We start from the raw sequence: 27173 nt of genomic DNA, 5'->3' as shown, positions 1-27173 counted from the left end.
TCCCTTCTTCATCAGCTGATAACGGTTGAGGATTCTGCACCATAAGAGACTTGCCCATGTCCCAAGGCTGAGAACAGCTGGCAGAGCGAGAGGTAGACACAAGGATTATGATACCACCAGGGCTGCAGTTGGGCATGACCCAAAACCCATTGAGGTGAATGGAAAGATGCCCATTGACTTCTATGGGTTTTGGGTCAGGTGCTAAGTGAGGGATTCATTCCCCATTCAGAGACGTGGCCTGGTACCAGAGTGAACTTCCTCAGTGCAGACAGGGCACCAGACTCAGCAGCTCGATTTGCAAGGACTTTCCACTGGGATTCCAGCCAGCCTTTAATTCCATATCCCCTTTCTAAAAGGGGAGGGATCCCTCCCACGTATGTAGCGCAGCAGAGCATGGTACAGCCCTGTGAGCAGGGAGACTGGCTCATCAGAAACTAACAGAGGCTGGAACCGCGACTCCTTCACAACCCCCAAAGCCAGAGCCTCAATTGTGTCAGCAACAAACCTCTGTGAGGGGTTAAGGGCTCTTGGAAGTGCCTGCAGTTCACAAACATTAAAAAAAAACAGCCCTGAAGATCTTTGCAAACTTCGTGAGGCTATCTGCCTTCCCCCCCAGCCCCGAAAGATTAAGTTAATTCAACTTTGCCTGGGAACCAGACACACAGCAGGCAAATGCAGCTAACAATATCAGGCTGTACACTCCATCTAGATAACGATTCGGCTGACCACGTCAATCATCTGCAGCAGCCGGTGAGAGAACGGGTACCACACAATAGACAGAGACATGGGGAAGGGGCAGGAAGGCAGGCACTGCTGGGTACATGGATAAGGAGAAAATGACAGGAGATGAGGATGATACAAGCTGGATGTACTGGGTCAAATTTAGGCCTGCTGCAAACCAGTGCATTGAAGTCAATGGAGTTGTGTGTCCTTACAGCAGGGCTGAATCTAGCCTGTTGCTGAAAGGCTTTGGCCTGACCCATCGAACCGAGGTGAACTTCAGCCAAGCAGCAAAAGACACATGAACATATAACCCCAGATCAATGGTCAGGACAAAACAGGGAGGCATGGGAACAGATGCATTTGAATAGCTGGAGATACTGCACAGTGCAGGACTCAGCGGTGGAGAGACAGACAAAAAGAACAGAACAGGAGGATGGAAATCATTGGAAACATGGGCCCAATTCCTCCACTGGTGTAAATTAGCGTAGCTCCACTCAAGTCTGAGGATCTGGGCAGAAGGGAATGGGTCAATGGAGATCTCTGTACGTGGCATGTCCGAGACAGGTGACCAAAGATGGCTCGAACAATAGTCACAGAGATCAGGCCACGGAAATGAAGAGATACCGCTGGATTCAGACACTGCAGCCTAGATCTCAGGAGCGAACCCTGCTAGGTGCCTGGACAAACCCAGCAGGGCTGGGCAATGCATTTCAACAGAGGCGCTGGAAGTACGTTTGTACAACTCCCAGCACAATGGTGCCTCTCTGCTGACTGGGGTCTCTTGGAGCTACAGTCTTAACAAGGTTGCAAAATTTAGACTGAATTCCCAACAGCCTGAAGTCCAAGTGTCTTTGGAGCTGAGGTTTGAGCCCTTCTCTGAACACAAGACAGGAGAGCTGCTAGGAATGGACAGGCGGATACGGGGACAGATCCGACGCCCACTGAACACAATATAAAGACGCAGAGGGAGTTAGATAATTCTGCTGTGTATTTTCCAGTGGGCCAGGAGAAGAGCCAGGATTTCGAGGGCTGTGGATGAAAGCTGCTAAGTTATTATTAATTAGTATTAACACACCACAGGTGAAGGTGCATGGGCTCTGGACTGTCACAGTATCGCACAACAACTCCCGAGCTCTTTGCCTGAAAGGGCCAGATTTTCAGCTGGTATAAACTGGCAAACTTCCAGTGAGGTCAATGCCAATGTACTCCAGATGAGGAGCTCTCCCTAAACGTATTGGTTAATCCGCCAGTCGCTTTCAGTGGTGCGTGCCGGAGCAGGGGGCAGGAACAAATCACGAGGTCATTCGGTTAATGAGCACAAGCGGCTGCATCAGAGACAAGAATCTGCGCAGACGCCCACTCGGTTGCAAACTCAGGGGGAAGGTTCAAGTTAGGTTGAATAGCTGGAGGTACTGCACCTCCTCGATCCATATTCATTGCATCTCCTGAGGAGGGGTCAGCCGAGGCTGCCCGTCAGCCCAGTGCTGAAAGCAGTGCCTGTTTGCAAGCGTGCATTAACCAAACAAAGGTTTCAGGGTGACTACTGGCCGAGATTTGCTTCTGCATGCAACTCAGGCCTGGGGTGCTCCAGGAGAACCTTGGAAATCAGCTTGGGGATTCCCTGGAGATGATGCTGTCCCAAGTGATCATCTCCTGAGATGCCAGACACCATGTTAATTGCACAGTACACTAAATAATTTGGAGTCAGTCATACTGAGTGAAATCCACCGTGTGAATCCTATTTCAAGGGCTGCTACATTGATTTACACCAGTTGAGGAACAAGCCCCTAAGCCCAGAATGTCCTTTGCAGCTAAGAGTGATTCGAACCAAGTGACATTTTTTGGCTGAAGCTTTTTGTGAGTGTGGCAAAAATGCAGATTCAGAGACACGGAAACATTTCATGAATATGCATCAGTTACGCCAAATTGTTTTCCTCAGAACCTCTCCCCACCTAGGGTGACCAGATAGCAACTGTGAAAAAACGGGACAGGGATAATAGGCGCCTATACAAGAAAAAGTCCCCCAAAATGGGACTGTCCCTTTAAAAATGGGACATCTGGTCGCTCTATCCCCACCCCCAAAAATCTGACAAAAATCAAAATGTTTAATTCCAACATTTTCGAAATGAAACGTTTCTATTTTCGGTTCCAAGCTTCCTTCCGTTTTATTCACAAACCCACTCCAAATCCCCGTCAAACGGTCGCAATCAAAATAAAACGTTGCAATTTTGTCAAAACGAAACGTGTCACTTCACTTGAAATCAATTTTTTTCTGACTTTTCGAGGTGCCAAAAATTTAGGGAAAAAAAGGTTTCCAGTTGAACCTCAAACGATTGACTTTTTTAGATTTTTTTCCCCCAAACAGCCAGCGAACCAAAAGATCCATTATTCACTCAGCTCTAGTGACCACAACAAACCTTTAGTGCAATGGTCAGAAAAGTACCCGTATAAGAATGGCTCCTCCTTACTCAATCAACCTACTAGCTGGGCCAAACTCTGGAGTTATTAACACCAGGGTTCACAGTTATGAATGAGAGCGCAGGACACATCTGCTGACTGTAATGACGACAAACTAAGCCTGTACTTCTTTCGATTCCCATTAGCCCTGCAGAGCTAACCTGGCTACAGGACAGTGCACCAGAGCCTAAACTGTCTGATGCATCATCAACAGGATTGTTAATTTAATCCCATTTACAGGACCTTTACTGCCGGTGGTGATGCATGAGCCAGAAAGAACACCATGCTTCTCCCAGAGGGAGTCTGCACGGCCAGTCAGCAGAAGTGCTGAGTACCCGCAATGGTAACTGAAGTCAATGAGAGCTGCGGCTATGCAGCCTCGATGGAGATCATGCCCCATTCTTCTTTCCTGAAACCTGAGGGTATTTCAGTGGAGCTACACTGATTTACACCAGCTAAGGATCTGGCCCCGTGCATTCAGTATGCTCCAAAATGATCGCCATAAAAACGGAGCATCCTAGCTACTCCCAGCAGGACAGACCCACGGCAGAATCACTCTGAATTACACTTTAATCAGTATTGATACAGAGGGTGGTTTTGCAGTTCATGCAGTGGACTGGGACTCAGGAGATCTGGGGTCAGTTTCTAGCTATACCACAGACTCTCCTTGTGACCTTGGGCAAATCATTTAATTCCTCTGGGCCTTTTTCCCCTTTGGGAAAATGGGTATAACAGTCTATTCTTTCTCTCACCCTTTGTCTCGTCCATTTACGGCCTGATCCAAAGCTAGACTTCAACATGCTTTGGATGAAGCCTTTAGACTGTAAAAACTGTATGGGGCAGGAACTGTCTCTTACTATGTGTCTGTGCAGTGCCTGGACAATGGGCCCTGATCTTGGCCAGAACTTCTAGGCATTTATGTAAACCAAATAACCTATACATAATAATAGGCCCAGCCGTTCCCTTTAACCGCAGGCACAGATGAGGGGATTTTGATTCCTAATTACCTGATCCGTGGATGCAATCAGGTAGCTAAAAGGTCAAAAATCCCATGAGTGGCATGCGCAGTTAGCTCCGCCCATAATTGGCTGGTGCCTGGGAAGTTAGAGGCGTCGTTAATTATGTGGCCCCTACAGAGCTAATTATTCTGTATTCAGGCAAATGTCCCATGTAATAAAAACTCAGGGTTTGCCACCGTAGCCCACAGTTCAGTGTGTTCCACATCCCCCTTTGTGCCTGATCCATTCAGCATGGGACTCTAGAACAGGGAACAGCTAGGGGAGTTACTCCTTTAGCACAAGGGGAAGCTCACGTTCTTCAGCTCCAGAGGTCCTTAGTTCAATTCCCGGTGGTAGCTCAGATGATAGTTGTGTGATGGGGTAGGCTTACCCCATAAAGGCAATACTGCCTAATGGTCAGTCCACCCCACCGTCTGGCTATTTAAGAGCTGAAAGGGTCTTACTGAGTCAAACACCAAGAGGATCTGAAGTGGAGCTCTTATTCCTGACAAGAGAAACCGAGGCAGGAAGCATGTGCAGGCCCACTCTAATTCAGCAGGGGGTGCTGCAGGGCAAGCACACCCTACAATGCTAGCATTACCTCCACTGAACTTGAGCGCTAAGGGATGGAGCCCTACTGTCATGGCTGCCGAGTAACAGAGTCAGATGGCCATTCCCAGGGAGCCACGCCACCACAGCCCATTCCTTGCACGTCACCGGCGCTTCTCCTGTCTGCTGCTGCCCTATAGCTGTATGGTTGGAGGCAGAGCCTCGTGTCTCCAGAGCCAGCTTTACACACTGGCCTGGAGCATGACCTACCCCTGCGGGGTCCTGGCTGATGTCAGGCGTCCCCACGATCACACTGACTGCTTTAGGAAAACGGCCGATGGTGGCCGCAGCCAGAAGCAGGGGACTGGGTCAGCTGGGCCAATGATCTGGTCCATTGCTGCATTGCTCAGCTTCTCTACCAGAACATGTTCCTTTCCCCCTGGGAGGCAGGGTCTTTGGGGCACCCACTGGCAGAGCAAACAACTCACGGGGTCTCTTACCATCGCCTCTGTATCTGCTCCTGTCCATCCACCAACCTGTACCATGACCACCACAAACTCCTTCCGCTCAAACATAACTGCGTGCAAACCAGAGCTGTCACCCGCTTTCGCACACTTATCTCCTCTCTGGCTGGTCCCAGTGGTTCTCACAACAGCGATCCATCCATCCAGAGAGGCCTTTCTAACGTTACTATCAGTGGGGCACTAGGTGACAGCAGTGGGTCTGGGGGACTGCTCTCTCCGCACACTGCTTGCTCCTCCAGTCGAGCCCAATCAACCCTGATAATACTCTGTCCTGCTTTCTTCTATTTCTAACCGTTCTGTGCTGATGTAACATGCATCAGACTGTATCAGCTACTAGAACATAGACTCTTACGGGTAATCACAGACACCTCATGCAGAACCTTCCAAAACCAGTACTCTTGTGCAATTCAAAACCAATACCAGGAAATATTCTTTTTCCTCACAGCACATGATTAGACTGTGGAACTCACTGCCACCAGATATTTTGGACAGGCTATAAACCCTCATGCTTCAGGATTTAAGCCAATCTCTAACAAATTAGGGATCAGCAGGAGACTGTCCTAGGGGACAAATTAATTCACTGCAAGGTTTCTTGCCCCTTCCCACTGAAGCAGATGGTACTGGCCACTATCAGAAAAACTGGACTGGATTAGATGGATCCAATAGAGCAGTTCCTATGGGCCTAGCAGATTTGGGGTCTGTTCGATGGTCAGACCTTGCCCAGCTCACTTCACCTTCGTACCAGGGGGCTAATGATATGATATTTTCCCACCTCCCAGAGTGCAGTGAGGATTAATTCATAAAGTCCCTGATTCAGGTAAACACATAGATCATTGGCTTCAGTGGAGCTTAAGCACGTCCTTGAGTATATTGCTGAATCGGGGGCTTCAGTACTTCGGGCCTGTCACATTCTCAGAGACCCGGTACACATCAAAAGCTCAGATCCAAATCACCCCAGACTTTGAGGAAGTTGAATTCTGGGTCAAAATTTCACAGCTCAGTCCTACTTCTGTCTCCATCACTGTCACGGCTACCATGAATAAAGCTCGATTTGCAATGGGACAAACCCAGAGCTCCTCGCTCAGGTTCACAGGAGCAAATGGGAGTTTGGATTCCAGGCAGTTTTAAAGGGACACACATTTCAACTCCAGAGACAGAGCAGACTGTGGATCTCATTGCCACAGGATTATTGTTGAGGCCAAGAATTTAGGATCAAAGAGGGGCCAGCCATTTATATGAATAACAAGCATAGCCACCGTTTGAGTAGTTAGTGCGGATGGAGTTTTGGAGGGGACCTAACACCTTCAAGCCAATCACTGACATTTAGGGATTTGGAGGAAACCTTCACGGTGATCATCACAGCTTACCACGGGGATTCTCCTTCCATTGTATGAGGCGTCTGGTTCTGGCCACTGTCACAGACAGGATGGGCCATGGATCTGATCCTATGTCTCTAAAACACTGTCCCCAGCCAACGTGACAAACACGTCACAGCTCACAATACTGTTTAGTGCCAGGTGACTCATACTGTAGGGGAAAGGCAGTGAAGGGCTTGTTCCCTTTGAAACATCATACTTAGCACTGACTGGACAGCAAACCACTCTGCTGGGATGAACAGCTACGAGATGTTCCGACATATCCCTTAGCAGCAGAAGGCACTGTGGTATTTTGCAGCATGGTAACACACACACCTTCAGAGCCAAATTCAGCTCTGCGGTAACTGCCTGCCATGGAATTGCGCCCGGGATCAACTTCCATCCGCTATGTCTTTGGTTAGCGCGGTCCAACGGAATGGTCCCTTCCCACCTGAATCTCTCCCATTTACTCTCCCTGTCTCCCATCAGCCACAGCCATGGTTGTGCAAATTCAGCCTCCCCGGACAGAATCAAGGCCACACACACGCAGCAGCAGTCTCAATGCGGGAGTCAATGACCTAATGCAACCTGCATTCCCTCTGCTCAGATTCTGGGGGGAGCTAATGCTTCCCAGCTGAGCGGATTGGTCTTTCTGCCTCTGAACAGCGCAAATATTAAGCATGCAATTAATAAATAATGCCAAGCTACAATCTCCAGTAACAGAGTCCCACGACGGGCTCAGAGCTGAGTCAGGGGCCTACGTCACATTCTCTTTCAAGGGGAACTATCCCGCTCCAGAGAGAGCCTGAAATTCCATGTCCACGCTCACCCCTCCCTGGGCTTCCTCTGACCCTGCTCCACCAATGCACCGCCACCGTGACCTGGGGGAGAATGCCCGCTACTGGCAGGAGAGGGGAACACCGCCGCCACTCACTGCTCCAGCACCCTCTTGCTCTTCTTCCCACCATATGGATGGGTCAGAAGTCAGTGGGGTTCCCCCCAGTTCCACCAGCTGAGGATCGGGCCCTGGGAGTTCTATTTGGCGGGTACAGGTCGAGATCTTTGGAATGCAGCCTGTAATCAAAGAGCGGGGGCCACCGCACGAGATTCCCCTATAGCAAGGTCAGAGCATGGCTGGGACATGACAATTGGTCAAAGCTACAGTGGCACAAACGACTCGGGGAGCTGCCAGCTCGGCAGGGGGCTGCTCGCACTCAGGGTCCTGCCGGCTGCCGGTGCGGCGAGGAGGGTTGTGGGTGGGGGGCAGGCGAGGCGCTGTATCTTTCGAAGAAGCTTGGAGGTTAGCAAGCATCTGCTTTCCTCTTCCTCCTCCCCACCCAGGCTGGGCTTGTGCCATGGAAATGGTGCAAAGGGAAGACGGCGGGGGAAGAGCCGGAGCTGCAGACGAATTGCCCTTGAGGGGACGGATCCAGTTTCTTGATTTAAGAGTCAAACAAGCAGGTTTCACTCCTTGGTTAATATTTCATTGGGGCCACGTGACGCCGAGATGGCTGTGTGGTTACTGAGACGCCTGGCTCTGCACTTTGCAGCGTAGGGGGCGGACGTGGAAATACAGAGAGGATCGTCCCGGGGTTGGCCGGGGGGGGAGATCGGGTTTGGAAGTGGGGACTCCCAGCCAAGCAGCAAGAGACCCTCCACGAGGAATGCTTCCCCTGTCACTAGTGCACCAGCATTCACAAGTCACGCACACGTGCAACCCACTGGTGAGTGAGCATTACAGGCTCCCCTCCCCTCATGCCCAACTCACAGAGGATATGAGCCTGTTATAATCCCAGTTAAGGAGCCTTGCTCTTTAGCTCAAACTCCTGCTTTTCGCTCTGGAAGTCCCTGGTTCAATCCTCGGCCAAGATGGTGGCCATCACATGTGTCCGTGACATCTCCTCCTGGGGTAAGGAACAAGTTCCCACTCATCCCAGGTGTGATCCTGAGGGACTTGCACCCAGGGGGAATTGGGCCCTATGCATCCCAAAATATGCATGGGGTTTTGATAGGACTTCCCTGGAAGTTTGCCTACCTGGAGCACGCAGGAGGAGTCAGAGAGGGTATGGATGTGTTGAACTCCTGGCCCCGCTGACCCCGCGGAGCGGCTCTCACTGGGCACCAGTGAGAGGAGCATTTGTGCACCGGGGGTGGGGGCATTCACGCCTGTGTGGAGAGTAGCAGCTCTTCCCTCTTCATTTCCAGATTGGGGCCTTTCCTTCTGGTGGGCAAGGGCGAAGGGGGCCCTGAATGTGCCTTCAGAGCCTGGTCAGCTCAGTCAGCAGGAAATTCACACCCAGGGGGCAGGGCTCCTTTGCAGGAGACTCGCTCTGCATTTCCAGCCAGGGAGAAAAGGAAGCTCGGCCTCGGCAGGGCAACCGCACAGACTAGTGGGGCCAGGGGGCAGCTCAGGGTAGAATTTCCCCTTATCACCCCCCTACACACATTGCCCTGAAGTCCCACCGGACCTAGGGACCTCCGCCCTCTCAGCTGTAGTGAAAACCTTCCCTCCCGCCAGCCTGGCCTGGAGAGGCCACAGAACAGGGAGACGCTTGGGGAAAAGACAGGCGGTTTCCCCTGAAAAAACATGGCCCAGACCCTGGGGAAAAGGCTGTTCTAATCCTGTACCCCGTCCCCCTCCACCGCCTGGGGGAACAGCACTAGGAAGGAGTCGGTTGCTGGACAGTGCTGTACCCCCAGGGCACGGGAGTTAGAAGGGGTCAGAGGAGGGGAACGGGGTGCTTGGCTCCAGGAGTAGGGGGAAAGGGAAGCTGGACTGACCCGGGTACCGGGGTCGGGATGGGGGTGGATCCAGGCTGCAGGGAAATGTACCGTCAGTAGTTACCTTCCATGGACATGGGCTCCAGGATCCCGAACTGTTTGAGGACGGCGATGAAAAGCATAATGACCACGGCCATGGCACAGAGTTCCATCCCCTGGATGCCCATGGCCGGCCAGCGTCCCGCGACGGGCGGCGCAGCACCAGGGGCATGCGACTCACGCCCCCCGGGGCCAGCTCAGCTCTGCCAGCGCCCGGAACCAGAACTGAGGGGCCAGGGAGCAGCCGTGCAGCAGGAAAGAGCCCGTGGTTCCCCACCACCGCCACCACCGGCCCCTCGGCAGCCTCACATCTCCAAGTCCTCGCTGGAGACAGATGGATGAGTAATCTCCTTTGGCTTTCCCCGCGGGGATGGGAAGAGGGGAGACGGGACCTGGCAGGGGAGTGGTGCAGTTGACGCCTTGGTAAAGCCTTGAGCGTGAAGGAAGAAAGAAATCAAACTTTCCGAACTTGACTGGGCAAACTTTCCTAGCAGCAGAATCCCGGCACGACCGGCTCCTGCCCGGGGCCCATCTCGCTTGGCTGCTGCAAACTCCCGTTGCTCCGGTGTGTCTCTGATCAACTCAGCGCTCCGTCAGTCCGGGAGGCTGGCTCGCACGGCAGGGTCAGCTGGAGGTTCTGAGGGGCTCCCCCGTGCCCGGTGATGATGCACTGACGGATGGAGCATCCGCCCGGCGCCTCCATCTCGCCTCTCCGCAATGCCATTGGCTGCAGGGTGGCTATAAAATTCCACACACTCCCCCCCCCTTCCCTCCCCCCAGCACACTCACACCCTGAGACCTCGGAAAGGGGGAGGAGGCTGGCTGGGTGTCTCTCGTTGCGGGGCGGCATTGATCCAGACGAGAGACGCGCTGGGCCCCAGCTGCGTCTCCGAGCGACGAGCGATGCCGGCGGTTGCAGACAAGCCGTTTAGTTGGTGTGTTTTGTGTGGAAGCCGCGGCACGTGAGAGCGGCTCGGGAAGCCCGGGTGGAAAGGTGACTCTGCAGTGCCGACACCCTGAGCTCACCGACCTGGGGTAAATCAGAAGCAACTCCCCTGGGGCCAAGGGAGCAACGCTGGAGGAAGGAAGAGCAGAACCGAGGCGGGCACCAGCAGTTGAATGAAAGGCGATCGAGTGCGCACAGCACAGCTAAACTCTGGGGATGCAGGAAGCATCCCAGACGATTCCTCCCCATTGCAATACAATCATGGGGGCCGCACTCTCCCTGGGTATAAACGGGGTGGGGGGGGAGGGGGGCTTCACTGACTCCACTGGAGTTCTGCCCCTTTGCACCAGCTGAGGATCTGGCCCCTGACCTCTGAAAATCTCCCATGCCCTGCAGTGGAGTTTCTACCTTGCAGGGGAACGTTATTCACCAACTGCGAGCTCCTGTGAGACAGACAAATCACTTGCTCTCTCTCTGCAGGGCAGCCTGGATTTTAAGGCTGCAGGACTGTACTTCTGCCAGGCCACACCCCACTATTCCACAAGCCCAGGAGATAAAATGCTCCTAATGTCACACAACAGAGCGCAGTGGGTCTGTACAGGAGATGGACCCAGGGACATGCTCAGTATTTCACACACACGCCCTGCACGCACGCATAAGGTTGTGCAGATATTCATAAGCGGATGTAGGGCCCCAGATATAAAACATGCAAAGATCATGAACACTGCATGCACACATGGCCGTGTGCCACGCATGTTCACACGTGCTGCAGGAGACAAGGCCAGACAGTGCAACAGGATCACAAGTGGAATGGCAGCATAGCACGAAGTAGCGAGTAGGGTCCCCAGGGGCGTTAGCAGGGAGCTGGGTGGCATGTGAGGGGCACTGGGATGCTGCTACTCCAGGAATCCACAGGTAAGAGACGATCCATTCTAGCTGACGCGTTGATGGGAACTACGGTAAGAGAGCCAGGTCAGCGATCCCTAAAGCACGCACCCGCTTTACAGTTGGCGTTGCAGTGGGCCAGATTCTGTCCCCACTCGTGTGCAATAACTCCAGTGAGTCTGTGCAGACAGAACGGAAACCCACCATGGTTTCTGCAAGGGAAGCCAATCTCCTGATTTATGGGAGAGGGGCCTGACTGGTGAGTTTTGAGCCCTCAAGCTTGGCCCCGCTCCGTCCCGCCGCAGGAAGTGAGGCTGCAGGAGTACAAGGGAGGGCACCCCATGTCTCTGGGCCTCCTTGCATATTGGGGAGGTGGCAACACCCTCGGCTCAGCTCTAGGCACTGCGGGACGTTCTCCTCCTTGTGACATGTGCACCCAGGTCACTGAGTATCTAGATCTGTTTGCATAGCGAGACGTTCACCTGTGCGTGGAAAGGCACAGAACTTCTGTGACGTGCTGCGTACCCATCTATACAGACGATCGGGCCGAGGATTTATGAACCTCTCGGCACTTATAACCCCACCCACTGACTCCAGCGGGCAATCAGCGAGATTATGACTCCACATGGGACACAAATGATCTAGCAAAAGTGTTTGTCCCAGGGTACCATTGCCCCAGGCCTCCCATTCCTACAGGGTTGCATGCAAGAGGTGGCTGCATTTCAGTCACTCTGCACAGATCTATAGATTACTCACACGTGCACTTTATAAGATGGGACACTAGGAAGAAGTGACCCGATCAGACACGAGGTCCATCTAATCCTGTACACTCCCCCCAGATGTTTCAGAAGAATCTGTATAATCTCCGTAACACAGAACCATCCAATAACTCTTGCATAGAAGACAGATTCTTCCTATCCCCAGCCCCAGCGGGTTAATATCCTTCATACATTTTTAGCATGTAGCTGTTTTTAAAAAATTAATTTAGGCCCCGATTCCTCCCAGTACTCAAGTAAGCAAATAAATTGCATTGAAATCAACAAGACACGCACATGCTTAAAACTAGGCTGAATCAAGGCCATAAACAACAAACCCCTTTTTGACCTCTTTCCCTCTGACATCCACTGGCCAGGAGTTCCACAGGTTAATTACACATGAGGCAGAGAAATAGCCTTTAACAGCTCGCAACGTGTTTGCCTTCTAATTTGGTCAGGTCCTTGTGTTAGGAGGGAAGGCAAATAAGAGTGCCTGACTGACCTTCTCTAAACCATTCATGATTTTATATTTGTCTATCATGTCATCCCTTATTCATCGCCCGTCTAAGCTAAATAGTCCTTTCCCGTCCCGCAGCATGAGAGCTGCAAAGTGCAAATTATTATTATTTCAGTGAGAAAGCAGCTGAGCTCTCAACACACCCACTCCGTGGCTGGGTATTCACCCCATTCCTACACATCCCTCCTCCCGGGAAATCCGCTTGCAAAGGACAAAAGCCTGGAGCAATTCCCCATGAATGCGGCGCTATAAACAAGACATTGATCCCTGTTTCTCTCATTGTAAAATATTAAAGATGTTTAAATGGATAAAAATGCCAGCCTCCAATCGTCTCCAAGCAAGTCTGCATTAGCAGCTGCAGCAGCCAATTGGTTTAATGGATGGGGCTTGGAGCCTCTCCCCCCAGAATCTTGCCTGCTGGGGACTGCCTGCCAATTTGGGGTTCGGGTTCTTTTTTCCGCTGAGACCGAAAGCTTGACTTAGAAACTTTGTCAGAGGCTGGTATTGGGGGAGGTTTGTTTGCAGCTGTCAGAACAGGATGGGAGATGCAACCAGTAACGTACAGGAGAGCGCAGAGGGCTGATTCTCACTTATGCTAAGCTTGCCTGACAGCAGGCAGCTTTCTGGGAACACCGCTGTGCAGGGGGGCTTCCTGTCTGGTATTAGGGGCTCCCCACCTGCCCTGCTCCCAGTCCCCAGTGTGGCCAGAATGCCCCAACAGAAGGGCCCTGAGAAGCAGAATGCAAGTTAGAGCAGCCATGTGACTGCTCTAAATTATGCTGGAGGCCAGGCAGGGCTCTGAAGAGCCTTGAAACATGGGAAGACCAAAGGTGGCTTAAAGCCACCATCCCCCATCCCCTACTTCCCTGCCCCAAGCACAGGAAGGGAGTAAGAGAGAACCAGACCCATGAGCTCCGGGCTAGGGCACCAGGAAGCATATTGCTCAGAGAGGCAATGGTAATTGCTGTCCCATGGCTGCAAGGCCATCAGACTTAAGGCTTCCCATGTGGGGATGGGTCGTTTGGGTGCCGAAGCCCCTCAGGGACATAAGTTTAGCGAGAAGCATGCTGCAGCCAGGACTGATGCAGCAGCGTGGTTGAGGCCAAGCAATGCTCTTTGCAATGAGGGGATGTTTGCTCATGCCGGGAGGCTGCTCCTCCCCATTGCCCACCAGCCAAGCGCCGACTTCAAGCAGGGGGGGAGTGGCGCTCCCAGTGCACAAGCTAGATGGGGCTGGGGGTGGGGAGGATCCCTTTCCTTGGGATCTCTCACCTCCCTTGCCATTCAGTTCCCCTCTGCCAGTGGCTGCAGAGGAAATGCAGGTGAAGAACAGCAGAACCTAGATGCAACGTACCCTCCCCTCTGGCAACGTACCCTCCTCTCCAGCAGGCAGAGCCGGGGCTGTGGGAGGAGGCCAGCAGGATTAGCTGGAGAATGATGTGGGGGGAGGGGGGCATGGCATAGGTCTGCACCAAGGGGAAGGGGGCCAGGGTCTGGGATACAGAGGGTAGTTGGCATGAAGCCGCCTGCAAAATAACCCTCCCTGGATCCCTTCCAAAGGCAGCTGCCGAGAGCCTTACAGAGAGGCCGGGGGGTGGGCAGGGAAAAGCTGAGCCCCAGAGGTGGCTGGGAGGAGTGGGGAGAGCGCTCCGGCTTGGGGCTGGGGAGGCGGATAAAGAACCGCGAGGGCCAGAAGCCCCCGGGGAGGGAAGCGAGAGAGACGGGGAGGGCAGGGGCAGAGAGCACGAGCCCAGCGCCTAGGCCCTGTGGGAACCGGTGCTCTGCGGGCTTGGCTGCTAGACCAGCCAGTGGTGGGAGTGCTTTGGCGGTTTCGTTAGGAAGCATGGGAAGGGGGAAAAGCCACGGTGGAGAGATGGACTCTCGCATTCACTCCTCCACGCCGTCCCACGCCACAAGCTGCTGCCAAATCCCCGTGCCCCGGCCGCAGGGCGCGCCAGAGCCCATCAGGCAGTCCCCTGCCACTGCGCTCGCAGCCTCTGGCCCTCCCTCTAACCGGCGGGACAGACCCCACGGGAACTCTTCGCAGCTTCCCTGCCGGACGCTCCCCTCCCCATCCCGAGCGCCCCATGATCCAGGAAACTTCCCCGGGTGCATCTACACTGCAAAGAGAAACCCGCGGCTCAGAGCCCAGGGCAGGTGACTCAGGCTGTGGAGCCAAAAGGAGCCGTGGTCCCTCCGGCTGGAGCTCGGGCTCTGAAACGTAGCCAGGAGAGGGTCCCAGAGCCCAGGCTCCGGCCCGAGTGGGAACCCCACACGGCTCGTTTTGGCCCTCCCACCCGAGTCCATTGAGCTGGACTCTGCACCTCGGTGGCTTTTCTTTGCAGTGTAGACGCACCTATGGCTTAAAGCTCAGGTTAGAAATGCCCAGTGCCAGATCCTCAGTGGCCATTCACATCGGTTGAGAATCTGGCCCTGAGCCCCCTTCGCCTTGTCTACCTGCTAGGCAATGGGAAACCTCCCACTCTTGCTACAGAGGGAACGCCAGCAGAGAAGCAGGTTCTGGGATCACAGGTTCAAAGCCAGGCAGTGTCCTCTTCTTCCTTCCCTGGGGGGATAAATGCCCCCCAGCTGCCAGGGTGAGGCTTTCAGTGGAGACCACAAGGAAACCTGTGTGCCTGCTGGCTGTGTGTGGATGCTCAATACCTCCCCATACCTCTCCTAAGAGTTGGGGTTTACTCCAGTGGCCTTGGCCAAAATCCCCCTTGCCTGCTGCATCTCTCGTTCCCTGGCTGCTGCCCTCCAGCCCAGAAGCGGCTGCATTTCAGCAGTATTATCGAGAGAGAGACTGCAAAGCACCTTGGGAGAAGGAGTCAGAAAAACGCAAGGTGATCCAGCAGATAGAGCACTAGACTGGGACTCAGGAGACCTAGTTCTAGTCCCAACTTGGCCTCTGGCCTCCGGGGTGACCTGTGGGCAGTCACTGCATCTCCCTGTGCTTCTTCACCCCTCCCCCCCATCTGATCTATTTAGACCGTAACCTCCTTGAGGCAGAGACCATCTATCACTGTGTGTTTGTTCAGCGCCTAGCGCAATGGGACCCGATCGCTAACCACTGCCGTAACGCACATAGAAAAGATGATTCACTTTCTACTTTAGGCACCACGCTGGGTTCTCAAGTCCCTGGACTCCTTTTCCTTTACGTTCCGACTCCCAGTACCAAGGAGGAAGGTGTCAGCAAATGTAATAAAAGCCCTCCACACTGACCTGCTGGCTTTTGCGTTGAGTTGGAGGACCAGGTCTGGCTCAGCCTGTGTGCGTGCCAAAGGCACGTGGGTGTGGAATGGGGGCTGACAGAGCCCTGGGCTGCTAATAAGCTACCGCTCCTGTCTCCCCCTTTATGGCTGCGCTGGCTGGGGCCCTGCTAAATAAGGAAAACCTCCATCCACTATTCCTCCAGCCCTGGGATTCTCTAGCACCTGGGCCTCTCCACACTGGTCGAGGGGAGGGGTGAGTCCAGGATGGAACCGCCGCTCGAGCCCTTTCTCAGCCCCAGTCCTGCACGTGACCTCCCACCTGCGAGGATAAGGGGAGGTTTGCAAGGATGTTACAGCTGGGACTGCTCCCCACCCCCAGCTGAACAGCGTTGCAGCAGGTCCCAGATTTGCTTACATCAGCCTCGCTTAAGACTCCTCCACCCAGAACTCCACTCCCCAAGGAATCCCTCCCCTTCACTCTTCAGAGAAGCCAAGATGCTGGATTTTGCCTGATCCCGGACTCAGCTCACTCAGTCTGCCACAGCCTGGAAAAGCCGGAGGGAATCTCCGAGGTGAAGGGGGGATTCTCAGGAGCCCTCCTCCCCTCCCCCCCGCTTTAACACTGAAGAGCCCCCGGCAATCAAGCGTCCATCTGCTCATCGCCATGTGAGAAGCTGGAGATGGGGCTGCGGGGAAGGATGCGCGCTGATGGATAGGCCATTAAAAAGCTTGGCGGTTCAGTCTGGATGAGCCGTGAAGGACTCAAATGATTAGCTGAACCGTATCCAAAAATTTTCTCATTCTCTCCCTCCGCACCTGCCCTTCTCCCATTCACCTTCCTCCTCACCTAACAGACTTCTCTGGATCCCTTCCCCAAACAGGGGACCCCAGCCCCCCGTACCTCTGCGAGAGCTCGGCAGGAAATTCTCTTCCCCTCTCCTCTAACAGCCCTTAGGGATCCTGGCATTGCGGCTCCAGCCAGGTGCAATGACTAGCAACTTGGCCACTGCTGGGGATCCAGCCCAGGACCCACAGAACGAAGAACACCAGCTGAACAGGAACTAACTCCCCGAGCTAATCACGGTAGCAGGCTCCTGTCCTCAGCGGCTTGGGCACAGAGGGGGTTGACACATGACACACAATGAGCGGTGGGCACAACCCCTTCCTGGCACCCACGGTTCCCTGAAACGAACCCGGGTTACAGCCGAGTGCAGCAGGGGAATAGGACACGCTGCAGGACTTCTCGGACCTTGGAGACAGTCTAGGGAAAGCTAAGAGAGGAGATGCCTCTGAGTCAGCGTGTGCAGTGCCGGGCTCACAGTGGCTCCATGGAGCCGGCCCGTGCTCGGAAGGGGCCCCGGCCTGCACCACTTGCACCGTGCCCTGAAACCCCACTGGCTCCCCCCGCCCACTGCTTGCTCCTCTTGGCCTGCCCGCTGGTTGGCCGAGGGCTCCTCTCCCACCCCGGCCCCACCCCCTGCTCCTCTCTGCCCCCCGGCCGGACCCCAGTGCACCCCGGCTCCAGGCAGTCTCGGCTTCCCACCATCTGTGGGGCCCGCCTGTCTCCCTGGAGCTGAGCCACCTGGGACTGGGGCAGAAGCCTGGCCAATCTCAGCCGGGCGGGGAGACAGTGTGGGGGGCTTGGCTGGGCCCCTCCAGGCAAGGTGTCTTGAGGGAGTCCAGCCGGGGCAGGCTGTGGCCTGGCTAATCACGCCACTCCCGAGGGGCGATTCCCGGCCCCGGGACCAGCCCTGGCTGTGCTGCCGGCTCATCCCGGCAGACACAGTCGCCTCCCAGCAGGGCTGGTGAGTGCGGCCGGGAGGCAGGGCCGGGGGGAGTGGGTCTGTGAGAGGTCTGGGGGTGCTGGGCTGTGAAGGGGTGGGGAGGATCTGTGTGTGTTGGGGCACAAGGGAGTGGGGGTTCTGTGGGGGGTGCTGGGCAGTTGTGGTGGGGCTGTGGGCAGGGGTGGTGTTGTGCACGGCGCTGTGCATTTGTGTGAGGGGGATCTGGGGGAGGCGCTGGGCATAGTGGGTCCAGGGGGGCTCTGGGCATAGGGAGTGATGAGGTGTTGGGGGGGGCTGTGTGGCGTAGCGTGGGCCCACCCCAGAAGGCAAGGGGCCTGCCACTGTGCATCTGGCAACTGCCAGTTCGTAACTAGTGCCCTCGCACTGGGCTGGGCGGAGCGGGGCTTCCCCTGCCGTGCCCCATTGCCTCTGGCTGGCCCCTAGCTCTGGGGACTGACCTCCCCATGCCAGGCGCCATTGCTCCCATGGGGGCCCACAGATACGTTTGGCACCGGGCTCACAAAAGGTTCATCCAGCCCCGAACGTGTGATCAGTTTCCTCTGCAAAGGGGGGTGACGACGTAGGCCTGGCAGATACGGGTGGATGTCCTGAGTGGATAAGGCCGCGGGGGCTTCCCCAGCAGATGGGACTGTCACGCCGCACATACAGGGCTGTGAGACTTTGGGAATTCCTGTTTGCAACGCGCTTTGAGATCCTCCGAGGAAGGGAGCGTAGGGCAGAAGCAGTGCGTGCAAAGGCTCGTCACAGTGCAGTCTGCATCATCCTCGGAGCGCTCTGAATTCTGCCCTGCAGGACAGCCAGGCGTGTGCTGCAGGGGCTGGACTCTGGCTCCCTGGGCTATCGCAGAGGCTGGGTGGGCTGCAGCCGGCGGAGCTGAGAGGACATCGCTCTACAGAGGGGCTAAGCTGGAAGCGTTCATAGGGCCCCCGTCAGGTCTTCCTTGGCCAGAGAAAGGTCACTGCAGCTCCGGGAGCTTGGGGAACAGGGCAGGCAGGCCAGAGCTAGGCAAAAGTGTGGCAGGAGAGAGATTCCCCGCTGCCCTCGACCCCAGTCCCCAGCCCATATATGCTGCTCCAGGAACTTACAGCGGCTGTACGGCACTACAACTAGCCAGGGACAATCGCCCGGGGTAAAAGCAGAGTAAAGTGCCATAATCAGTCCTCTGCCGCTTCTCCCCCAGTCTCTGGCCCAGCAGCCTTGAGAGGGCGTGTCCTTAGCACCTGATGCTGCCGAGATTCTAGGCCCCACAAGCAGCTATAAATTAGAGCCACCCCAAGGCTGCTCTATCTAATCCATGCCAGCACCAAAGTGGCTCCTCCCAACAGCCCTGAATCTGGGTGGCGAAGAAGAGGCTTAATCCTTTGGTTCCCTGCACAGAATGGGAGCCGGCTTCCAAACCCGCGGGCTGTTTTTAGGGATGATTTCCCAAAGTGATTAGCGTAAGAGCCATTTGCGGATGCTTCTCCTAACCTTCAGGCCCTGCTACTGCAGATATTTTTACTCATTCGGAGTGATAGGCTCTAAATTAATGGTGAGCACTCAGGAAAGAGCCTTGGGCTTCATTGTGGACAGCTTAGTGAAGAGCTCCGTAGCAGCAGGGGCAGAGAATAGAAGCAAACAAAGTTTTAGGCTGCCTAAGAAAAGGTAGGGACAATAGAAGGCTGCCCATGTATAAATCAACCAGGGTCAGTAGGGATCACCCCATCTTAAACAGGGCACAACAGAGGAGGCTTAGAGATGGGGGACAACAATTATAAGGGAGCTGGAAATAATCTCCACCAAAGAGAGACTGAAAAGTAGGGAGGAGTCTCATAAGAGAGGATACGGTAGAGGTCTATAAAATAATGATTGGGATAGTATTCTGATATAGAACTTTTCAGCTGTAGATCTCAAAGCACTTTACAAAGGAGGAAAGCGCTTTTACAGATGGGGAAACTGAGGCACGGAGGGGGGAAGTGACTTACCTAAGGTCACCCAGCAAGCCAGTGGCAGAGTTGGGAATAAAACCCAAATATCCCAAGCACCCGTTGAGTGCTCTGCCCAGTAGGCCAAGGGCACACCTCTTTTTCCTCTCTCATAATACAAGAATGGCGGAAGGAGATCGAATGCAATCAAAAGGCCTCAATTTTAATATTGAGAAAAGCAGCGGCTATTTCACACCGTTGCACGGTTAACCTGCGGAACTCACCTCCACAAGAGTTCACACAGGCTAAGAGCTTAGCAAGAATCAAAGAACGAGACTATCCAGCTCGTTCGTAGTGCTTGCACATGGCAAAGTGCTTGACAAAGGAGGTCAGATACTTCTATACAAAGGATTAGACATGTCTATATGCTAACGAGCTACCCGATGCAGGGAAGGGATATAAACTCTGGTGCATCAGGACATAAGCCCCGAGGTTGTGATAGGACTGTCCGGCACTCAGCACAATGCGTTCCTGGCCTCTAGGCACTGCCAGGAGACAAATAAAGAGAAGTCAACTCTTGATTGGTGGGTGCAAGAAGCAACTTCCCTATGTGCACGTTATTCCACTGATATCCCATTATAAGGTTTCTTCACCATTGGAGACGGGGCACTGGATTGCACCCCCAGGAGAGGATTTACCATGAAACAAACCATGCGGTGGCCCCTGCCCTGGGCAGTGCACCCAGACCTGCTGCCCCCCGCCCCCAAGGGGAGCGCAGAGACGTGCCAGCCGCAGGGCCGCAGGGCTAAGGCAGCTCCCTGCCCGCGCTGCCTCCCTCATGCCGCACCGCTCCCGGAAGCAACTGGCATGTCCCAGCGGCCCCTGCAGGGGGGGTGCCTCCGTGTGCTCCCTCGTCCCGCGTGCCGACTCCACAGCTCCCATTGGCAGGGAACTGTGGCCAATGGGAGCTGCGGGGCGGCACCTGCAGGCAGTGGTGTGCGGAGACCCCCTGACCCACCCCGCCTAGGAGCTGCTACCGGGGGGGGGGTGGGGTGCCGGTCGCTTTGGGAGCTGTGCCACCCGAGGTAAGCGCTGCCCCTTTGCCCCCCTCCTGCACCCCAACCTCCTGCCCCAGCCCAGAGCCTGCACCCAGCACCCAAACTTCCTCCCAGAGCCCGCATCCCTTACCCCCTCCCACACTCCAACCCCAACCTCCTGCCCCAGCCCAGATCCTGCACCCAGCACCCAAACTTCCTCCCAGAGCCCGCACCCCTTACCCCCTCCCACACCCCAACCCCAACCTCCTGCCCCAGCCCAGAGCCTGCACCCAGCACCCAAACTTCCTCCCAGAGCCCGCACCCCTTACCCCCTCCCACACCCCAACCCCAACCTCCTGCCCCAGCCCAGAGCCTGCACCCAGCACCCAAACTTCCTCCCAGAGCCCGTACCCCTTACCCACTCCCACACCCCAACCCCAACCTCCTGCCCCAGCCCAGAGCCTGCACCCAGCACCCAAACTTCCTCCCAGAGCCCGTACCCCTTACCCACTCCCACACCCCAACCCCAACCTCCTGCCCCAGCCCAGAGCCTGCACCCAGCACCCAAACTTCCTCCCAGAGCCCGTACCCCTTACCCCCTCCCACACCCCAACCCCTGCCCCAATCAAGGTACCTCGCTTTGTTTTCATTTACTTCCCATTACTTGTAATATAGGAGGAAGATGAAGAAAAAAAGAATGAAAAACGGGGGGGGGGGGAGATAAGAGAGAATGTTCTTTTTCTTGGCTAGGTCCCCTGGGGACCCCCCCCCCCGACAATGAAGCTGCGCACAGGGCCCCACTAACTCTAAATCCGCCACTGTGGACCCCGACTCTGACCCACGTTCCTTCTTTCTGCCTGCTATCCATTTCCTCGTCAGGCTACCGAAGGGAGCGTGTGGTGGGAACACGCCTGCCCCTGCCAGGACACAGTCTACGGGGCTCCCTCTTAACGGGCTGGCTCCCCTGTCTTTGCGACACCAGGAATAAAAGCAGGGGGGCGGGGGGGATGGATAGCTCAGCGGTTTGAGCATTGGCCTGCTAAACCCAGGGTGGTGAGTTCAATCCTTGAGGGGACCATTTAGGGATCTGGGGCCACAATTGGGGGATCGGTCCTGCTTTGAGCAGGGGGTTGGACTTAGATGACCTCCTGAGCTCCCTTCCCGCCCCGATCGTCTCTGATTCTATGAAAGGGCCAAGCGAGCAGGCGGAGAGTCCCCCCGTGCCCATGGAGGCGGGGAGGGCCCCTGAAAGACATTGGTGGAGCACAAGCCGTGTGGCGCTTTCGACAGCAATGAGCAGCCGACCAGGAGCACGGGGGGGGACCATGAGGATGGGCCCTTTAATAAAGCAGCTGGGTCCTGTCGCTCCACCCACTTGGGAGGAGCCTTGGAGCCCAGGGGAGGAACCATGAAGGACAGATTTCCAGCGGGGCGTGGGGAGAATCTCCCCTCTCGTGGTAAAGGGCCTGAAAGGGAAAGACACCTGGGTCTTCTTCTCTCTCCTCCCCTCGCAGGCTCCTCCTAAAGGGGTGGAGTTACTTGCAAACCCCGCCTCCCCGGTTAAAAGGCCAGTCCTCTTTTAACCCACTTTATTCTCCTGGTGTCACCTGAAACCAAAAGAGGCAAATGACATTTTAGAAGGGAAAGGAGCAGCTGGCTGTCAAATTGCACCAGGCCATAAAAAAAAAAAAAAAGTTGTATTTGATCGCCCCCCACACTAATTACCACAGCTTGGATTTCATCAGCAGCGGATCCCGGTGCTACTCTTTGAGAAAGCCTTTTAACTCAATTAGCTGCGGCTTTCGTTAGCGAGTTGCGTGTTTAAGCGAAACCCGAGCGATGTTTATTTCTGCTCTAACAGTCCTTTGCAGGCAGGGCCTGACGCGGATCCGGGGCTAATCATAATCAGCGACGGGGCGGCTAATGCAGCCTGGTAGGCTTCGTTCCCCTTTGCCTCTCTCATTGAAGGCAGGGAGGAGGAGAAATGAAAGGGGCGGGAGAAAAAGAGGGAAGAAAGTGAGACCAAAAAGAGGAGAGCGCATAGAACGTGACGGATGGAGAGCTGTGGGGAACCGGGGGGGGGGGCGTGTGGAGATGAACTCACTGAGTTGGCATTTTAAAGTTTGCGTTTCTAGACAATTAGCGCCGTGAATTATTAAAGAGCAAAAAGGAAAGAGGTTGTTTTTAATAAAGTATGAGTAAGCAAGTATTGTTCCATTGGGGGGGCAGGGGAGCGGGATCGAAGGTAATCAATCAGCTCCCTGCCCCATTCTAATGGCTGCAAATATTTACTTGGTTTTATTGTTGTGTGTTTAGCTGTGTCCCTGGGTCCCAGCCAATCGTGTACTTAACACAGGCGGTCGATGGGTAACACGGGCCAAATTGGGCCTCGGAAATGCGGGAGGGGGGCAGGGGGGGCGGGGATCTCAAAGCTGAATGTCATCATGCGTCATCTGCGGCCCTACTGCTGTTACTATTAGTCTCAGTGAGATTGCAGCCCCATTGTGCTAGGTGCTGTACAAACACAAAGCAAGAGACCAGCCCTGGCCCCGGGAGCTTGGGCTCTAAGCAGACCCGACCAGAGCAAGGAAGGATTTTTATCCCCCATTTTACAGATGGGGAAACTGAGGCACAGGGTCAGTGATGTGCCCCAACTCACAAAGGGAGACTGCAGCAGAGCCAGGAACGTTTCTCAGGAAAAGTGAGTTCAACTCAAGCACCTTAGTCCCAAGATCATCTTTCCTAGCTGCATGCAAAATCTGAACAGTCATTGAACCTGTTTGGGTTCACACGGGATATAGCTGACCAGACAGGATTCAAGATACCACTTAAGATGCACCTCAGACCGGCTGAGCCCAAATCCCTGTGGAGTACCAGTAACAGGCTGGCTTTGTACATGTGACCATGTTTCCCTGTATAAAGACTAACCCCAAGCTGCTAAGTGACCTCACATAGGATCAGAGAGATGTAGGACTGGAAGGGACCTTGAGAGGTCATCTAGCCCAGCCCTCTATACTATGGCAGGACTAAGTATGAACCAGACTATCCCTGGCAGGCGTTTGCTTGACCTGCTCTTAAAAGCCTCCAGTGATGGAGATTCCACAACCTCCCTGGGCAATTTATTCCAGTGCTTAACCACCCTGACAGTTAGGAACCTTTTCCTAATGTCCAACCTAAATACGGTAGAGGCCGGCGGCTTTGGTACTGAAGAGAGCAGGGTCAGTCCCCACCCATGCCTCTTTGCGAGGGGAGCCCCGAGGGATCGCACCTGCTTGCTGAACTGGACCGACTCCCATCTGGAGGCTACTGTGGAACCCATAGCGCCGCGGACCTGCCCAGGCACCGTGTGACTAGGTGTGGCAGCTCCCCCAGCCTTCCCATTAGCCCACACAGCCACGGCTGCCAGTTCTCTGCGGCCCACAGGTGAACTTGGCGCATGCAAAGTCTGTGCTGGTTCCCTAGCCAGGCTCTTCTGCGCGCTGGGACCCGGGCAGGCAAGATTCCCCTGAAGTCACAGCACGTGATTGCACATTAACTAGGAAACCAGGCTCGCTCTCCTCCAGCAGCCCCCATGCAATCACCAGGGGTAGATCCGGTCCCAGGAACAGCCAAGGATCAAAGAATGCAGAGCGGCTCCCAGGCCTCTGCTGCTCCATACAAGTGCATAGGGAGCCAGGCGACGTCGTATCGGACCTAACAGCCCCCACCCCTCGCTGCATCGGATCAGAGAAAGATCCCCATGCAGCTGATTACCTACCACACTGGGGTGCAGGCCCTAGTTCCCCAGCTCCTGGCCCCACTTCCAGCCCATCTGATACCCACTGCACTGCCCCCGGCCCCTCCCTGGCCATGAAGCAATGGGTTGAGTAAGTGATTAATACCGGGGGGGCAAACAGCTGTGCGTATCTCTCTATCAGTGTTATAGAGGGCGGACAAGTTATGACTTTATCTTGTAGAGCTTTATACAGAGTAAAACGGATTTATTTGGGGTTTGGATCCCATTGGGAACCGGGTGTCTGGGTGTTGGAGATAGGTGACCTACTGAGTGGTTTTCAGTTAAGTCCGCAGCTTTGGGGGCTTGGTTCAGACCCTGGGTCTGTGTTGCAGCAGGCTGGCGTGTCTGGCTCAACAAGGCAGGGCTCTGGAGTCCCAAGCTAGCAGGGAAAACGGGCTCAGAGGTAATTCTAGCACGTCAGGTGATGGTCCCAAGGGGGTCTCTGTGACCGAACCCGTCACAGTAGGATTTTAAAAATCGCACATTTCATGATTTCAGCAATGTAAATCTGAAAGTTCGCAGTGTTGTAATTGTCGGGGTCCTGACTCAAAAAGGAGTTGTGGGGGGGGGGGTCCCAAGGTTATGGGGGGAGGTTGCAATACTGCTACCCTTACTTCTCCACTGCTGCTGGTGCTGCCTTCAGAGCCGGGCAGCCGGAGAGCGGTGGCTGCTGGCCGGGAGCCCAGCTCTGAAGGCAGCAGGGAAGTAAGGGTGGCAATACCGCGACCCCCCTAAAATAACCTTGTGACCCCCCCCCCCGCAACTCCCTTTTGGGTCAGGACCCCCAGTTGGAGGAATGCTGGTCTCCCCGTGAAATCTGTATAGTATAGGGTAAAAGCACACAAAAGAGCAGATTTCACGGGGGGGGGGGGGGAGGGGGGGGAGGACCAGATTTCACGGTCCATGATGCGTTTTTCACGACCGTGCATATGTCGCTCGACAGACGTTTTCACCGCCCAGTGCCAGAGCCAACAGTGCAAACATCCTGCGGGAACATCCATGCACGAGGCAGGAGTTGCTCCTCCTGCTGAGACAGTCAGCTAGACAGTTGGCAGCTCCAGCTACAGAGCCCCCAGCCAGGAATCCCAGCTGAGAAAGCCTCAGGAGCGGAGAATCTTTGACTGCAGCCGATAGGCTAGAAAACACGGTCTGTTACCCGACCGAGCCGAGGGGGGATTATTTCCGTCCGATGGCTTCTCCTCTCGGTGTGGGGCTTGGAAAGCAGAGAGAGTTTCATGGAGAAGCTGCTACTGGCAGGATTTTGCTGGGGCTCTGAAAGCCGCTGGGGGCTGCCTGGGAGGAGCTGGTGAACACTGAACAGAAGCTGGGGGGATGGATTCAGACACGTGAGGGAGGGATAGTTCAGCGGTTTGAGCATTGGCCTGCTAAACCCAGGGTTGTGCGTTCAATCCTTGAGGGGGCCATTTAGGGCCAAAAATTGGGGATTGGTCCTGCTTTGAGCAGGGGGTTGGACTAGATGACCTCCTGAGGTCCCTTCCAACCCTGAGATTCTATGATTCTAGTGAACATTAAGGGGTCCCTGAAGCCAGTCTAGCGGCTGGGCTACTAGCCCAGGGATGTGGAGATCTGTGTTCCAGTCCCACCTCAAGCAAGTCCCTGTTTATGCATCTGTAAAATGAAGAAAATACAATCTATGCCAATGAGAGAGAGGCAGGGAGCAAGTTCTGTGGAGAAGTGACTGTTTCTGACTACGCATATACAGCACCTAGCACAATGGGGGTCACGGCCGGCGTGTGCTACTGCAGTACAGCCAACCAAGGCCGCTGCACTTGGTGACTCCTTGCCTTATAGTCCATCCTCTAGACTAGGGGACTGGGCTAGGATGGGAGAGACCCAGATCAGACTTTGTGTGGGACCTTGGGCATGTCACTTACTTTCTCTGCACCTCAGTTCCTCATGTGTACAATGAGGGATAAAGCCCTGCCTCATAAGGGCATTGGGAAATAGACTGTGAGGCACTCAGTGTAGCAGAGAGGTACTTAAGACAGACAGGAGCATGCCGTCGCATAGAAAGCAGGATTATCTTTAATAAGGAAGTTTCCCCGGCTGGTGTGGAGATTTAAAAGCGATTTGCTGGCTGCAACCATTCCCAGACGTGCCTATCGAGCTGTTTAGCCATTCACGTTAATAGGAAACAGTTTGCCCACTCTTGTTCAATACAGAAGACACACAATACAATAGAAGTGTCCTAGAATGCAACAGAGGCACCTTGGGCTAGCGCGGTGAGATCAGAAACCACGTTGCACTTGTGGTTACGGTGACATCTCAGCAATGATCTGGGTTGCTATAAAGGGAGACGTATAGCAATGGTGCACCGCACACAGTGAGATGCCATGAGACGGAATGACAACATCTACCCAGCCCTTCGCCTCCCGGCACAGGTTACAGTGGGATGCTAAAAATAGCCTGAGGCAGAGTTAAAATTTGGCTATGAAGAATCATGTTAGTGATATTAACAATATTAACCAGACTGGGCACTGCTGCCCTCCAATGGATGGGATCAGAACTGCTCAACGGTGTATCCTACACCCCGGACTGCAAATGGCGATTCTCCTGCACTCCAGTAGTAGGGGCCTGTGGGTTTGGAGATGGGGTCCATGACATTCCATGTGGCAACAGAAATGCAGCCTAGAGAAGCTTAAGGTAGGCACACATGGATTAGTACATAACTGATGGGAAAATACAGCCAATATTATTGGTATTAGCTCACCTTGCAGGGTAAGGGTTGTTGGGCTTTGGCCCCTATCCTGTCAGCTGAGCTGCATGGGCTGGAATCAGAGAGGCTGCATAGAAGGGATCCCCCTCGCATGGGCCAGAAAGTGTTCCTGGTGGCACCCTGGTAAGCACAGGCCGATCCTGCTCCCCTCTGAAGCCACTGGAGGTGCTT

The 27173-nt window shown here is 54.7% G+C and overlaps 1 protein-coding gene across 4 annotated transcripts in view; it reads right to left on the bottom strand.

The window, feature by feature from the left end:
* KCNIP3 (potassium voltage-gated channel interacting protein 3) overlaps nt 1-27173 on the bottom strand; it is an 81557-nt gene that overhangs the window by 16995 nt on the left and 37389 nt on the right. Inside the window, exon 1 of one of the 4 annotated variants that reach the window (XM_037886489.2) lies at nt 9452-9620. The exons of the other annotated variants lie outside the window; for them this stretch is intronic. Coding sequence (XP_037742417.1) covers nt 9452-9554 — 103 coding nt within the window. The 5' untranslated portion in view covers nt 9555-9620. Of the gene's footprint in view, nt 1-9451; nt 9621-27173 lie in introns of those variants that run through there. 4 annotated transcript variants of the gene reach the window in all.

This window comes from Chelonia mydas, chromosome 26, assembly GCF_015237465.2.
Source record: "Chelonia mydas isolate rCheMyd1 chromosome 26, rCheMyd1.pri.v2, whole genome shotgun sequence".
Taxonomy (NCBI): Eukaryota; Metazoa; Chordata; order Testudines; family Cheloniidae; genus Chelonia; species Chelonia mydas.
The sequence above is the reverse complement of the archived record's forward strand: the minus strand, read 5'-3'. Positions and strand labels throughout refer to the sequence as shown.